Source organism: Sminthopsis crassicaudata, chromosome 4 (genome assembly GCF_048593235.1).
Source record: "Sminthopsis crassicaudata isolate SCR6 chromosome 4, ASM4859323v1, whole genome shotgun sequence".
NCBI lineage: Eukaryota > Metazoa > Chordata > Mammalia > Dasyuromorphia > Dasyuridae > Sminthopsis > Sminthopsis crassicaudata.
The window spans coordinates 400343390-400359117 of NC_133620.1; the positions used below are offsets into that span (position 1 = coordinate 400343390).

The 15728-nt window shown below is 30.3% G+C and overlaps 1 protein-coding gene across 12 annotated transcripts in view; it reads left to right on the forward strand.

Moving 5' to 3' along the window:
• Positions 1-15728, forward strand: part of CDC42BPA (CDC42 binding protein kinase alpha) — a 328754-nt gene that overhangs the window by 248785 nt on the left and 64241 nt on the right. For 7 of the 12 annotated variants that reach the window (XM_074262585.1, XM_074262586.1, XM_074262589.1 and 4 more), the window contains exons 21-23: positions 187-263; positions 980-1027; positions 6810-6848. In XM_074262585.1, coding sequence (XP_074118686.1) covers positions 187-263; positions 980-1027; positions 6810-6848 — 164 coding nt within the window. The remainder of the gene's footprint in view (positions 1-186; positions 264-979; positions 1028-6809; positions 6849-15728) is intronic. The other 5 variants (XM_074262588.1, XM_074262596.1, XM_074262591.1 and 2 more) reach the window with 2 other exon arrangements.

Genomic DNA, 15728 nt, shown 5'->3' on the forward strand with positions numbered 1-15728 from the left:
TATATAAGGGTAAGAAAAAATTACCAGTATTTAATATATTTTGGTTTTGAGTATACATATTCAGGATTTTGATGATCTCTGAATACTTTGGTTTATAAATTCCTTTTAACAAATTCAGGCAGAAAAGGTTATCCATGAAAAGTAGTTTTGTTCTCAAGCTTAAAAAAAGTTGCTGCTGTCTTCTAGGTGTAAAGCACCAAGACTCACAGAATTCTTTCTTGGCATTTTTGAATGCGCCTACCTCTGCTCTGGATCAATTTGAAGTAAGTGTAAAATCATTTAATTTCCTCATCTCATCTTATAGCTTCATGTTATTAAAAAAAAAAAAAAAAACTTTTACACTTGTATAAAAATTATCAATCAATTAACAAGCATTTGTTAGACATTTTCTCTATGCCAGCACTGTGCTAGGTACTGGGGATACAGAAAAAGAAAAATGGGCATTATTATGACTTTTAATTCCATCCTACATTAGCACCTTGGAACTGTGAAATGAAAAAAAGAAAAAATGGAAATGAAAGGATTGTGATTTGGCAAATAGTCCTACTGTAATATAAGCTGAAATAACATTTCTCTTAGAGCTGAATGACTACATTTAATGGGGGGAAAATCTGAATTTGGGAGTCATTGTTATATCTAAAAACTATATTGGGTTATTGTTTGTTGGTTCCTTTGATGTTTTCTTCTGTTTAATTTTATTCACACATTTGCTATATTTGGTTATATTTGAAAGATAATATTCAAATTAATTAATTATTTGTGTCAGGAAAAATAAGTACCATTCTTTAGATGTAGTTTAAAGGAGTTTATAAATTTCTTGTGTAAGAAAAGGTATAGTATCTATTTTGTTCATTTTCTTGAATTAATGCCATTTACCATTTTATTTAATTGTTATAGAAGGTTGGAGTTATTATTTATTTTTATTAAATTGCTTCATACATTTTTTTTCTATTTCTTTATTGCTGTATTCGTTAAATAGGATTCCTTTTCTTCTTCCTCATCTTCACTGATTGATTTTTTGGATGACGTAAGTCTTTCATCTTCAAACAATGCATCCCTCAGTAAAAGAGATCAGTGAATTGATTTGGAGAATCTATAAATTAATGCAGTCAATTTAAGGAACTGTAGAATAAATTATGGGTGAAAAATGTTTCTATGTTTTTCTTATCCATGAAAATAAAATAATATACTATGCAAGTGCTTTGCTTGTTCAGAGGATCTGTCATTTTCTCCTTCATTCTGGTCCCTTTAATTAATCTTTGATCAGAACTGCCGTTTTAATTTTATCACAACTACTTAAATTTTTTATTACATGTGATAATTGCTATTTTCACTTCTTTTTCTTTCCTGTATATTAGTCTTGAACATTTTTCTATCTTCTTACCAAAATATTTTTTAATTTTTGCATTTTTTTATAAGTTCTGATTTTTAAAGTCATATTAAATTCTGCTGACAAAAGGTAAAAAAAAAAAATTAGGCTACCAATAAAGTTTTCTTTTAATATAAAAATGGACTTTGAATTATTTTGAGTTAGTACAAGTATATTTATATAAATTGACTGCATTATTATTTCCTTCCTGAATTAAACATACAGATTTAGCCGTTTAGATAGATCCTATGAGATATGCTTCATTCATTCTTTTTTACATAATTTCATCTTATGTGAATTCTCTATGTTTCATATTAAGTAGTATAATAATCCTTTAAATAAATTGTTTTATCATGTTAAAATTCTATGCTTCCAAAAGTATAAGGAGGGTTGGGAGAACAATGGGATGGTACCTTGTCAAACATAGCCTCTTTTTACCAGAATATCTTAAAATTTTCTATTTCTTATATTTTAACAGAAATCAAAAAAGTATTCTTAAGATTACTTAGCATATTTTATTTTTGTAAAATAGACATTAAATACATGAAAATTAGTGCATGTTAATTGTGGTTATATCTTAATAATGACAAATTTTTTATTAACAGAAAGTCTGGCTGCCTTGATATGTTTGAAATAGTTATTTAAAATTTTGCATTTTTGTTTAATCTAAAATATTGTTCTATGATTTCAGTGTTGAAGAATAATTTTGGGTACCACTAAAAAGTGCTATACATAATGGTAGTATTTTTACATGAAGTATTGTTTAATCTCTTAAATTATGGGATAATTAGCTACAAGTATCATTCATTCTTAAAAGCATATGAAGAAAATCCAAGTATTACTTTAAGCTTTCCTTTGTTTCAAAATTTCCTTTTTCCTTTCTAACTTATGTCCTTCACTCTACCTCCACATACTTTTCTCTCTATAACATAATTCTACAGCATATTATGTCAAAATAAAATGCCACCATCAGAAGCACTCTCCAAATTAAGGAATGTTTTTTGGCATTTTCCGTAACTAATAGCTGAAGTTGGGTTGATTTTTCTGCTTCCACAAACCAAGAATATAAAAGGGTTAGGAGAAAATTATAAGGACTTCTCTTTGAAATACTGTGTCACTATGATTAGAATATTTCCCCACTTAATGGTTTTTCTCAGGAAATACTCTTTCCCAGATTCATTGTATTTTAGTGCATACAACTATTTGAAATGAACAATTAATTTTGCCATTCATGTAAGGAGACTGTGTGGTGGGGAGAGTGTGTGTTGGATGTGGGTGTATGTGTGTGTGTAGTTGAATTTATTTAATTTGGATTGGCATAAATTTGGGGCATTAAGCATTGACTCTTCTTGGAATTCCCTGTCCAAAGTCTACAGTATCTTTTCATTTTTCATTCTTGGGATCATGGTTGCTTCTATTACTCTTTTCTATTCCCTAGGTCAACCTATTTTCTTTACTTGAAGCTCTAGATATATCCTTTTGTCTTCTGATAGACATGTCTGTTCTGATAGATTCCTGCTGTCCTAGCTTAGCATGTTTTCCTTCTAGATTCTGCTTATGGAAATATCTGACTAAATGTCCTTCCTTTAACCTCTTATCATTTCCCTGGGCTGACTTGCCCATATGCCTAAGTATTCCTGGATTCTCCTCTTCCTTACTCTGCTTTTCTTGCTTCTTCCTCTGACTCTGAAGTTAAAGCTTTTCTAATGTTCCTATTTGCACATCTTGTTCCTAATCTTCAGCTACCTTCCCCCCATGCTATGTTCTCTTTAGCTTTTTTTTCTGTATAATATCATAGCATCTGTCTACTTTGCTAGAAATTCTATCTCAGAGGATTTCAACACATATATTGCTATGTTAAAGATCACTAATGTCATCAAATTTTATGATTCTCAAGGCATATATTTACTTTTTGCCATAATAAACCTCTGGTCTTTGTCTGGGGTCATCACTCAGTTCACACTGACATTATTGTATGAAGGTTTTATACATTATAATTAATATTTTAATTTCTTAAGTAACACTATTTTAAGATTATAGTACTGTCAATATATAACCTTAGTTATAGTACTGAAAAAGTACATTGAAATTTTTTCTTGTTTCTCTGTAGCTACCATTCCATCTATAAAAAAAATTTTAAAACATAGACATATACCCTTTTGCCAGTTATCTTCACTATTATCCACAAAAATATAAGACAGTGATATTTCTAGTCTTACGAAAATCTAGCTCATTCATGTTAAATAAAAGGCATTGACTTCTATCCTTATTTGGATCTGTGATTTCATGGATATACATAATATCTCTACTGTTATATATCATAACTTATCCATTCCTTCTCATTCCATGACTTTACAAAAATCCTTCTTAGAGAACCTATCCATTGTATAATAGAAGCACAGAAAACATATTAACTTTAAAATTCAGATTAATTCTCTTCTCTCCCAATTTTTCATTCTACTATGTTAGCTTTCAAAGCAAAAAGAAGAAAGAAAAAAAATCTTTTAATTGTTCAGATAGATCAAGGGTGGGCAAAATGATGCATGTGACACTTGTTTAATTAAAGGCTATGATTTTTAATTAACATATTTTCCTTTTCATGTTTCATATTTACCAGGTTTCCCTATTTTGAATTGACTATCTCTAATGAAACATATATCTGCTTAACAGATGGAAGCAAACATTAAATTGAGGTGGTCCTATGCTGAGGGGGTAACATATAATGGGGTTGAAAGAGAAGGAGTGATGAAAATTTAGGAATAGGTTTGTGGAAGTTCTCCATATTTTTTGATGTTCTAAATTGCTAATTCATGCTAAAATAAGAAAGGCCCACTTTTCTTCTGGTTTCAACAGTGGCTAAGAATCAGACAAACTGAGGTGGAGGTAAGAGCCATGAGTTTTGTAGTAACTTTCAATTATAGAAGACAATCCCAGATGCTTGTAAAAGGTTAGTCAGGGTCTAAATCTGTACGTATTAAAATTTTGGGAATAGGATCTTTTAAAAAAAAAAACCTAGTGGAAGGATATTAATAGAGTTGTACTATTTGTCTAGTAGTAGAATTACCCCTTGCTCTCACTAGTAACTCTGAGTAACTTATATTTTTTTCTATGAGAGTGCAGTGATGATGAAGGGTCCTTCATTCTAGTGTCTTAAAACTGTTCTTGACCACACCTATCTGTACGTGATGCCCTATGTTCTTATATACACTTAATATTAGGCTCTGGAAAGTATGCCCAGGTTTATATATGAGTCCACATTTGTTTTGTCCAACAGCCATGAGAGGCGTCTCCAGTAGTTTTTACTCTGTGGTGGTACTGACCTGAGGCAAGTTCACTTATAGCTTGGCATTATCAGTAGGGCAGACTTAAGAGTTACACCTCAATAAAATTTAAAAAGAAGTCATGTTTGTCACTAATACTCTTTAATTTTCACCCCCTTCCTGATAATCTGTCAAAAAACCCTATAGGAACTTATCTTAGTCCTGTTCTCCCTTCAGCTATACAATGCCCAAAACTATCTGTCATATCTTTTCTTTCCCTCTTCAAATTTACATTAGAGCCTAATGTGACTAATGGCACTACCAAAAACCTCCCTGATTTGTTTTCTTGATATAGTACATTGAATTTTTACTAGTAGAATTATAAGTATAAGGGTATTATATAAGCATAGAGTTTCTATAAGTACATAATTCTAAACTGAACAGCATCCTTTTCATTCATTTTACCTTCAACAAAATTTTCAGAGTGGCTTTCCTTTGGTTTTCAGATTTTTGAACATTAATACTTGCAACTTGGCTAGTTATTTAGTTTGATTTGACTGTGCCCAAAATAAATAAATTGTTGATTGTTGATCTAAATGCCATGATAGCACCATAAATAATTTTTGGTTGTAATTTATTTAATTTCTAAATCAGTTAACTAATCCTCAAAAAACTAACCAGATTATATATGTGTAACCAAAAGTACTTGCCTAGATACTTCATATTCTAGCCTTAAAGTGCTGATAGAACCTCATGGATCCTAAATACATGTTTTAAATGATTCAAAAACATAAAGACAAAGCATTGGTTTCTATCTTCTGGTATGCAACTAATTTAGATGTTTATATAAAAGCGTGTATTTTGTGGTTTACTATAATTATCCTATCAGAAAAAAGTATAATTTTTTTTTCTATTGAAAACATAAAAATAGATATCTTGGATTCAGTTATTTATACCCGAAGACAGCAGATGTTTGTAGAAGATAAACATCTTTATTGTAGATGATTCATTATCATTTTTAATTTAAACAAAATCATATTTAGATTATAATATAAGTATCTAACAAAATATAATGTTCTTCAGATTATTGTAGGAGTAAGTTTAAATTTACATTGAGCTTTCACTGTTCTTTCAACTGGTTATTTGCATTAGAGAAAAAAGCCATTTGATTGTGGAATAGATTTTTCTCCCTTTATTTGAAAGTATCTAGAATAGAATTGAACCTGAAATGTTGATCTCATTAACCTCTTGCTTTTATTTGGAGATAAACAAAAAGTAAATTTGCCATAGTAGAAAGCAGGGGAAGGAGAGGGAAAAGACCTTACTCGAAAACAGGAGACATAATGTAATTTTAGCTTCCTGTAAACTTATTAAATAACTTTGGATAAATCACCTTAATTTTTCCCTTCATGCCTTAGCTGAACTATTTATCTGTAAAATGGGAAAATGGGAATAAAACCTGATTCACCTTTATGGTTATTGTGAAGATGATTAGAAAAACATTTTGGAAAAAGTTGAAAGTACAGTGCATATGCAAAACGTGTGTAAAATCATTTTAGGAGATTAGTCTCTTTGAGTGTCACCATATATTACAGGTTTGGATGCTATTTCAAAAACTTTATTCTGTTGTTTGTGATTATCCAGGATATCCTTGAAATACTGGTATGACTTAGTAGTAATTCTTTAGCATTAGCACAATCATAGTAGTATCTATGAGAAAGGTTAGCATTTGTTAGTTAAGACAGAATTAATGGAAATCAATTAAACACTCAAATTCCAATTATTACTAAATCAAAAAAACTTCAGTTCCTTCCATTCACATATATTAAATATAGCAGCAAAATGGAGTTTCAAGAAGATGTATGGTATATGGTGATCTTTTAATAAGTCTCCTCATGTATACCTAATCCACTTAGAACCTTACTGTCTTCCAACTTATTACTCTGTCAAACTACTTGGGTTTATTTGTACTGTTTTATCTATGTGTTCTTTTTTTTTTCCCTTAAAAAAATCATCTGACAAAATATATGTGGTTTTATTCTATCATAAAATGTGGCTCTCTATATGTGTATCTATCTATCTATCTATGTATATATCATTAACTTGTTAACATAAGAATTTTTTAGGATAATTGTATGTGAGAGTTTTTGTAACATATTTTCCTCCTTTCTCTGTTGAAGCGCTCTCCATCCTGTATTCCAGCTAGCAAAGGCAGACGTGTAAGAGATTGTTGTACTTTTCTCCACCCCACTCCCATGTCCCTCATTCCCATCTTTTTTGCCTGTGGTTGCAGAATATTCTATGCTGCCTTTTTTGCAATGTTTTATTTATATTACTGCATGTTTTGTGTTGCTTTTGCTGTTACTGCTATTAGTGCTATGTTTATATTTTCTTTTATTGCTTTGATTTCAAAGCTTTAGGAATGCTCACATGATAGTGTTTCTTTGATCAAACTGCCATGATAAAAGTTTGAATTTCATTTGATGTTGATGTTAAAGAAAAGTAACATTGAAATTATCTTTCAAAATTAATTAGAGAAGTGTTCAGTTAGCATCGTCAGAGTTATAATGATCTCTTAAATATAAGCATATATTTAGGGATTTCCTAGAGATGCCCAAATTTGGAAGGCCTTCATAGGATATGAATGTATCTAGTTAGAAATATATTTCTCATCTTCCCAGATAAGCAGAATTCATCAATAAGCATTTTCTTAGGTCTATATTAAAATAAAGTTTTTCATAAAATTCATAATTTCTCTCATGTACTAATATTTGATAAAGAGATTAATGAAAGTGTATATTAAATTAGATTTCCATGAAGAGAAACAAAAGTTAGATTGTCTGATCTCATTGACAATTATAATCAAAACTAATTTTTAACTTTGGCTATTCAAGAAAACTATTTGGTTATTCAAGAAAAAAGCTTTATTATCAGTACTCTGAAATTCTAGAATTTTAGATGTCAAATTGGTCCTGAAATTTTTTTTAATTGCTATATGGTTAAAATTTATATTTATATAATCTTTTTTCCAATAAGTCGGAAACTCACTGAACACACAAATGGCATAAGCTTTGTGGACCTTGTCTGTAAAATAATCTTATACTATAGATGAGACAGGCATGTTATTTTCATTTTCAGGTTACACAATGAGCCTTAAAACATTACAAAAGATATTAGTGTTAGACCTAGGACTCTTGATTGCTAGGATTTTAACCACTAGTACAGTATTCCAGCGACAATATTATGTTATTTTAGGAAATAAAAAAAACCTAATAATATTAACATATTGTTCTCAAGTATAAAAGGGTAGAAAACATTCATTTGCATCCCCTTGTCATTTGCCAGATAATTTAGGTGTTATCATGTAAGTCATATCTACCAGCATTTATTAAACAAATGATCTGGGAAAAGAAAAAGAAAGTAAAGAACAGCCCCTGCTCTCAAGCAGCTTATGATTTAATGGGTTTATGTTATTCTTTCTGACATGAGGTTATGCTACCTGTTTAATAACCATAATTGGTCACATCTACCTCATTATTTATTGCTATTCATACACATTTTGGCCGTAATTATTTTATTATATCTTAAGTATATTGTGGCATTAAAAACTGGATCTTTTTAAAATTAGAATAAAGACATAAAATTCACAGATTATATTCTGCCATATTTCTAGGAAATTCATTCCATCTTTTACCAGTTACTTCTTTCATTTGCGCTTAAATGAACAGAGTTCTCAGGATGAGCATTTTTAGGAAAACTATCTGTGAAGCTTTTTTACAAAAAGAACCAGTAATTCCACCCAACAATGTTCTCTCGTGAGTTCTCTGTAGTTCTTTTCCTATTGTAGCCTCTATTTTATTCTATTCTTGGTCCCATATAAGATTTAGCAAGATTTCTGAATCACATCCTTTCTCTTTGTACTTGCCTTTTTTCTCTAAACTACCTTTGTAGTATTAAAGCTTTCATAAGGTAAGAAGACACATCTTAGTTAAAAAATTGGGAAGGCATGTCAGTGTATATATATTCTCCCTGATTCATATGTCTCCTTTCAAAAAATATGCCTGTACAGATTAGATCTTGTTTTAAATTTTGAACATTTTAAATAAATAACATGGTATTTTCTTTTTAAAGTATTTCTAGTATGGGAAAATATTAATACTATTTTCATTTTGTAATGATAAAAAGGAAAATTTTAATGATTTATTGCTTTTAAGGGTTTAATCTTTTAAGTATATTCCTTCATAGTTCCTTTAGAAAGTTGAAGTTATGAGGAAAAGAGGTTATTTTCTTTGTTATCTTAGAATATTAAAAAAAATGAAAGTAGACATTTCCAACAGATTTCCATGAAGAGAAAACAAAAGCTAGATTGTTAGATCTCAAAGACAATTATTCATAATCTGGACTAATTTGTAACTTTGCTTATTTAAGAAAGTTTGTAAACTTGCCAGTTGCTATTGTGAAAATAATCAATACTCTCTTGTAATTATAACAAGGTAATTAATTTCATCTCTAACTCAAGGTTATAAAACCAGCTTTTGAATGTTTGAATACTTTTAAAAATTTTAGGAAAGAATAACCATTTTGGCTTTTAAGTAAGTTCTTTCTGTAATCTTGATATTTATTTTTTAAAATATCAAAATGACTTGGTTAGGTTAGAATTAATTTTCATTTTTTCTTCCCTTGAAGTCTTGCACTAATTAGTAGTACCTTACTACATATTATCTCTTAATGCAGTTACATTTCATCACCTTTTCCTTTTTATTGCTCCTTTATTAAAATCCTACAAGTTACTTTTATTACTGAGGAACCTTCACATTTATTATTACTGTTACATTGATTCACTTTATTGCTTGTACAAATGACTATAATATTTTACCTTGCATGTGGGACATGTTTTTGTTTGGTTGGTTAACTTAAATAGTAATAATGATTATATCTTAAACTACTATTGTTTTGGATATTTATAAAGGTACTTTTTTAAAATGAGGATTACTTTTTCTTTAATTATTTGCTTTATTACCTTACTACAATTGATGTATTACCTAATTTCTTTAACTATTTCATGGCAAATTTCTAATAGTTTTTTTTTTAAATAGAGTAAGCATTTTGAAAAATGTAAATACAACAAAATCTAAAGGAGTGATTTTTGTTAGTGCCAATTATATGTATATGTGTATAGAAAATAAAAGAATAATTTCCCAAATAATTTTTTATTTCAAATTTATTTCTGATGTTACCTTTCACATTCTTTATAGAAGATGACTTTTGGGACTGTTTTTTTTCAAATATATATTCAATAGTTCTTTTTTTAGTCATATTTTTAGCATGTTCATATTCAATTTGCTAATATTCTGAATTTGATTTCATCATTTATCTCAACTATCTTAACAGATAGAATTATTCATACATTTTGGTAGTTCCTTTTTAATTCTTAGAAAACAACAATTTCCTTTAAAAAAAAAAAAGAAAAGAAATTAAAAATAAGCTGAACTTTGCTTGATGAATTAATTGACTTTGTCTTATTATACAAAACTTAAAAGCTAGTATTTAGTTTTTAATATTATTTTAATATAGTGTTGATGTCATACTGCATACTTAGAAGTGCATTTCATATCTAATGTGAATTTATCATTATTGTGACTCTTTTCTACCATTTTTCTTCATGACCAAAAAATACTCAGTAGACAAATGTGTTTTTAGAACTTCTGTTCATATTCAGATAGCAGTAATATATGCAATCTGTAAAATATTCTTTTTTTTTTACTCCATAGCCCTTCAGAAGTTGCTTTTGTATATATATATATATATATATATATATATATATATATATATATTCATGAATTAAATTGCACTTCTATTTTTTCCTTTCCCTGTCTTGCTTTCTCACTATTACAAAGACCAGTGCTTGTTGTGTTGGTTGCAGCCACTGGGGGCTTCTAAAATAGCGAGGATCAGGATTGTAGTCGTTTACCTTTTTGATGCCTTTAAAAATTAGCTTCTATTCTAATGTTTTCATCTTAATTCTGCTGTTTCATACAGCACTCCTTGTGCAAGTCATTAGCCTTTGGCCCTCAGTTTTTCATCTGTCAATCAAATAATTGAATCAAATGACTTTGCTTTCGAACTGTGGGCCTATAAGTCTATTTATGAAGAGGGTTCTGCCTCAAAATTACTCAAAATTGAGGACATGGTTATTGAGCTTGGATTAGCCATATACGTTTTGCTTTTCCTACTATTTTCACCAAGTGAGTATAACTAAGAGTTTAAGCGATTTGTCTGGGTTCATATAGTTTGTATTATAAGAAGAAAATCTTGAACCCAGAACTTCTGGTTTCTAGGCCAGCTCTCTATGCAGCATGCTATGTAATGAGGTTAAAAAAAAATTCTTCTATACACTATTAACACTTAGCTGCCTCAGTATTAAGAGCAACATACTTATAAATGCCAATCACTGCTATTTGTATGTTTACCTGTTTTGCTAAAATCTGATTATGTAGAATGTCCCAAAGCTTTTGGGACTCTCTCTACTGAGCTTAGAGCATTTCTCTAATTTTCCAAGGAGTAAAGTTTTCTGGAATTATTTTTTTCTTAGTGGAGCTATCCTGGTTTTTAGTGATCCAGTCTTCCTTTTTAAAATACTCACAAACTATCCTTTTAATACTGTGTTCTAGAATTTTATTAATTGAAATCTCACTAGACTTGAATATTTTCCTTTTTTGCAAAATTGGAACATATACCCTTCCTGAGTCCTGCTGTACTTCTCCCATTCTCCAGTATCTTTTAAAGGATACTCACTGATAGTGGCTTAATGTAGAGGCAAAGGGAAGCTGACTACATTGATCCATAAGCCACAAAAGAATAAATCCTTATTCATAAATTCATAAATCCACACTGATTTTTTCAAAACAGATAGAGAAGATGTAATAAAACATGAAAAATCAAGGATGATCCACTGGCTCATTGGTTATCTTAAAACATAGCTCATCTTGGCCTAATAACTTTGCCTGATGAAGGAAAACTGGATACTTTATTATCTTAAGTTACTATTATTATGTTAAATTACTGTTCCCTAATGAACATTTTTGTTTTGTACTTAATGGTCCAAAGACATTATTCTTGAAGGGGAAAATAGATTTTAAAAAAATAAATTATTGAGCCTTTTAACTATCATCATATATTTTCATTCTCCTATCTGCTTAAGTAGCATTCTTATATCTTGTTTAATCTTCCTACTCTTGCATATATGAGACAATTTTTTGATTGTCTTGAGCAATGATTGCCAGCATTGACTTATTCTAACTCTCCTTGCTCTAGTATCACAGGAATAATATATTCATTCTACAAATTCATTATCAGTTACTTAGCCTTTCTTCTACTGTGTCTTTAAAAAGCCAGTCTGGGTTTATTAGCTCCTTGGGTGGTCATTGGTCTCTTTAGTCAGTTTCCTCTTACCTCTTCATTAGATTCATTTATGTTTCTCTTTTCAGAATCTCATGCTTCACAGTTTCCCACATCCCTCTTTGGCCTTTTTTCAAGTCAATTTAAAAAGCCTTCATTAATTTCCTGCTGTGCTTAGAACTGACTATACAAAAAAGAATGTTCTCCCCCATCCCTTTTTTTCATAGGGTTCACAGTCTAATGGAGGCAATAAGCATGCTAACAATTATGTAACAATGAGGTATATATAGTATAAATTGGGGTTTCCTCAGAAGGAAATGAATGGGAGAACTGGAAAAGACTTCTTACAGAAAGTAAGGACATTAGCTGAGACTTAAAGAAAACCAAGAGAAAAAGATGAATAGGAACAATATGCCCAACCATTCAAAATGCCCAGAGTCTGGAAAAAGAATGTCTAGTGGGAGTAACACTAAGGAATACAAGGTCATTGGATTGTAGATTACCTGGGCAGCTATTAAGTATTAGAAGATTGAAGGGCTCTAAAAGCTAAACAGGATTTTATATTTGATCCTAGAAGTAATATAATAGTAAGCCCCTGAAGTGATTGAACAGGTACATGACATGGTCAAACCTATAATTTGTAAAGTTTAATTTGACAGCTGAATGCAAAATGGATTTGAATCTATTGGAGGGAAAGGGACCAACCAGAAGCCTATTGTGATAGCTCAGGAATAAGATAAGAGCCTTCACCAGTAATTAATTCATAAAATAGTATTAAAAGAGAAAGAAAAGTCATAATGCTCATGAAGATAGTTTCTCTGTTTTAGGCAAAGACAGCAGACAGGCCCATATATTAACTGGGATATTACAGAAAAATAGTAGCTTCTGTGTAGAAGAAGAATATTAAGGAGGTTCCACATCACTGTTACCTTAATTCTAGATTTCTGATGTTTCTCCAACTTAGTCTCTTTTGTCTTTTAATCATGTAATTTGATGTAAAATCTCATCAAAATATTGCTGAATATTTTTACTCTGATATGTGATGCTGTATCCTTTTATTACTTTTTGAAAAATAACCTGTTATATAATATTCCAAAATATTGCCATATTCTATTCACAAGTCATATTCCCTGTACAAATCTTAGAGCTGCCTATGAGGCCTAATTCATTTTCTTGTATCAAGATCTTTGGTTTACTTTGGTGTTTAGCCTTATTCTCTATATTTGTGAGATCACTATCTAAGGTCTTGAATGTTATTACTTTTCCTCTTTTTGAATATTGGGTTCTATGAATTCCTTGGCTTTCCCATTGATTCTTCCTGCTTTATCTCTTAGTTGCCATGCAGTTGTATAAAAGTGTATTTTTAGATTTCTCTCAATTTTTCAGTTTAGTAATTAAAAGAATTATAAGATTATTACTCCCTCTCTGAATGTCTATTTGAAGGTGCCTCAAAAACCACCTAGTACAGCTCATGCCTGGCTTTTAACAAAACCCCCAACAAGTAATCACTCATCCTTTGTCTGAAAACTACAAAGGAGAGAAACCCATAACCTTGTAAAACAAGCTGTGTTACTTTTGCATAGATCTGGTTATTAAGAAACTGAAGTGTTTTTTTTAATTGAACAAATTTACCTCTATCTTCCTCCATTCCTCTTAATTCTTTTCTTCTTTCAAATCTAATTCCTCTTCTACCTCCAAAAACTTACAGATAATTATCATATCCCCCAAATGACTTCTTTTTGAAGACTAAACACTCCCATTTCTTTAAATTGTCATCATATAACATGAATTTGACAACCTTCACCAACTTCATCTCCTTATTCTATATACTGAATAGCTTATCAGCATCATTCCTTAAATATGGTGTCTAGAACCACAGTACTTTTAAGTTTTGTCTGACAATGATGGAGACTATCAGAACTATCATTCCTAAGTCCTAGATACTAGGCCTCACTTAATTAGATTGCATAGCATTTTTGGCTGCCATTTTGCACTGTAGACTCACTGTAGTTTTAATACCTCTGAAATTTGTCTTTTCCGTAAGTACACAACTGTCTAATCACATCTTGTACTTGGAAAGTCTACATTTTTTAATGTAGGTATAAGATATTGCTATAAAATTTATCCCTATGAAATTTCATTTTATTTGATTTGGCCCATTGTTTTAATTGCTCCCAGTCCAGATTTCCACCAAGAAAACCCCTTTAGTAATTATAGATTTTTCTCTGTTTTGCCCATCTCTAATAAATGATCAGAAAGAAACTTTTAGGTTTAAGCAGACATTCTTTCTGAAAAGTGTTGAATGAATGAATTAAAATGCATTTATTAAGTGCCCTGGGGATAACAATAGGAAAGGGTGGAAACCCCTGCCTTCAAAGAGTTTACATTCTAATAAATGTAATTATTTACATTCTATTAAATGTGATTTCTAAATTACCATAAGGTATTCTATGAAATACCTTATGGAATGGTAGCCAGGAAAGATGTTTTAATTAGGGAATACACAGGACTATTAAAGTAATGCAATATTGACTTGATTACAGTTTTCAAAGCAAAAAGTAAAACGATTAAGGGATTAGTATATAGGCTAGAGAGAAGAAAAACAGCCATACTGAAAATGAACATGCATGCATGGTTTAAAGGAACTCAACCATAAGTACATGGCTTAGCTTCTGTCCAATATGGTCTACAGAGGTCTATTTAGAAGGTGGGGCAGGAGCAACATCAACAATAGAATGAAAAAGTGATTTGGTTGAAGAAATATGATCTCAAGAAGTTTAGAGCCAAGCCAGACTTGGCCTCTTGATGTCCAATTTGAAAAAATGTAGCTCTGGCAGCTTACTATTTGTTTATTGTGTTAAATTGAATATATTTCATCACAAGCATGTAGTTAGGGAATGAGAAGACTGAAAAGCTTATAGAATTGAAAAATCAAGTGGCTTCCAGTTCATTAATTTATTAAGTACAGTTTTATTAAGCTTAATGCTATTTGAATTGTACTGCACAAGAGTATGTGAGGAATATAGAAAAAAAGATATTATAGTTGTCTTTGAGAAGCTGCATTGTAATTTGGAAGAAAAGGCAAATATACAAGTAATAACTGAAGAATACAAAGAAATTTCTTTTAAAAAAAACAGCTAACAAAAAACCACTAATTTCTCATTAATGCAAATTGACATTAGGGTTATATAAATCAGATAGCATCTTAAAGAAAATGATATACATACAAAAAATAAGGAGACTAGGCTACTTTGTATGAAAAAATATTAATAAAGAAAAAAAGTCTAGTGAAAGGTCAAAAAAGCACAGGCAAGGTTAATATAGCTTATAGAGGAGTTGGAGCTCTGATTTAAGAAACTGACCCAGTAAGTGATAAAAATATATTGTATCTTCTTAAAGATATTTTTCATACTTCACTACTTGAGCAACTGGTGATTTCATTTGTGTTGATATTATCTTCTCTAATATAAATTACAACTGTTAAGTGAGTTATTAAAAGATCTTTGAGAATTGTCTTTGCCAAAAAATTATCACTTTGAGGCTATTCTGGTAGTAAGACTCTTTGAAATTTGTTAGATTAGTCCTTTGATAGTAGACATGAATTGTGACTGGGCATGTATCTTTTCACTTTGGTAGACTTGATAGTGTTTATGTTTTGATTACAGTGCCCTTGAAAATGAAGGATCATCTCCATGCCAGGA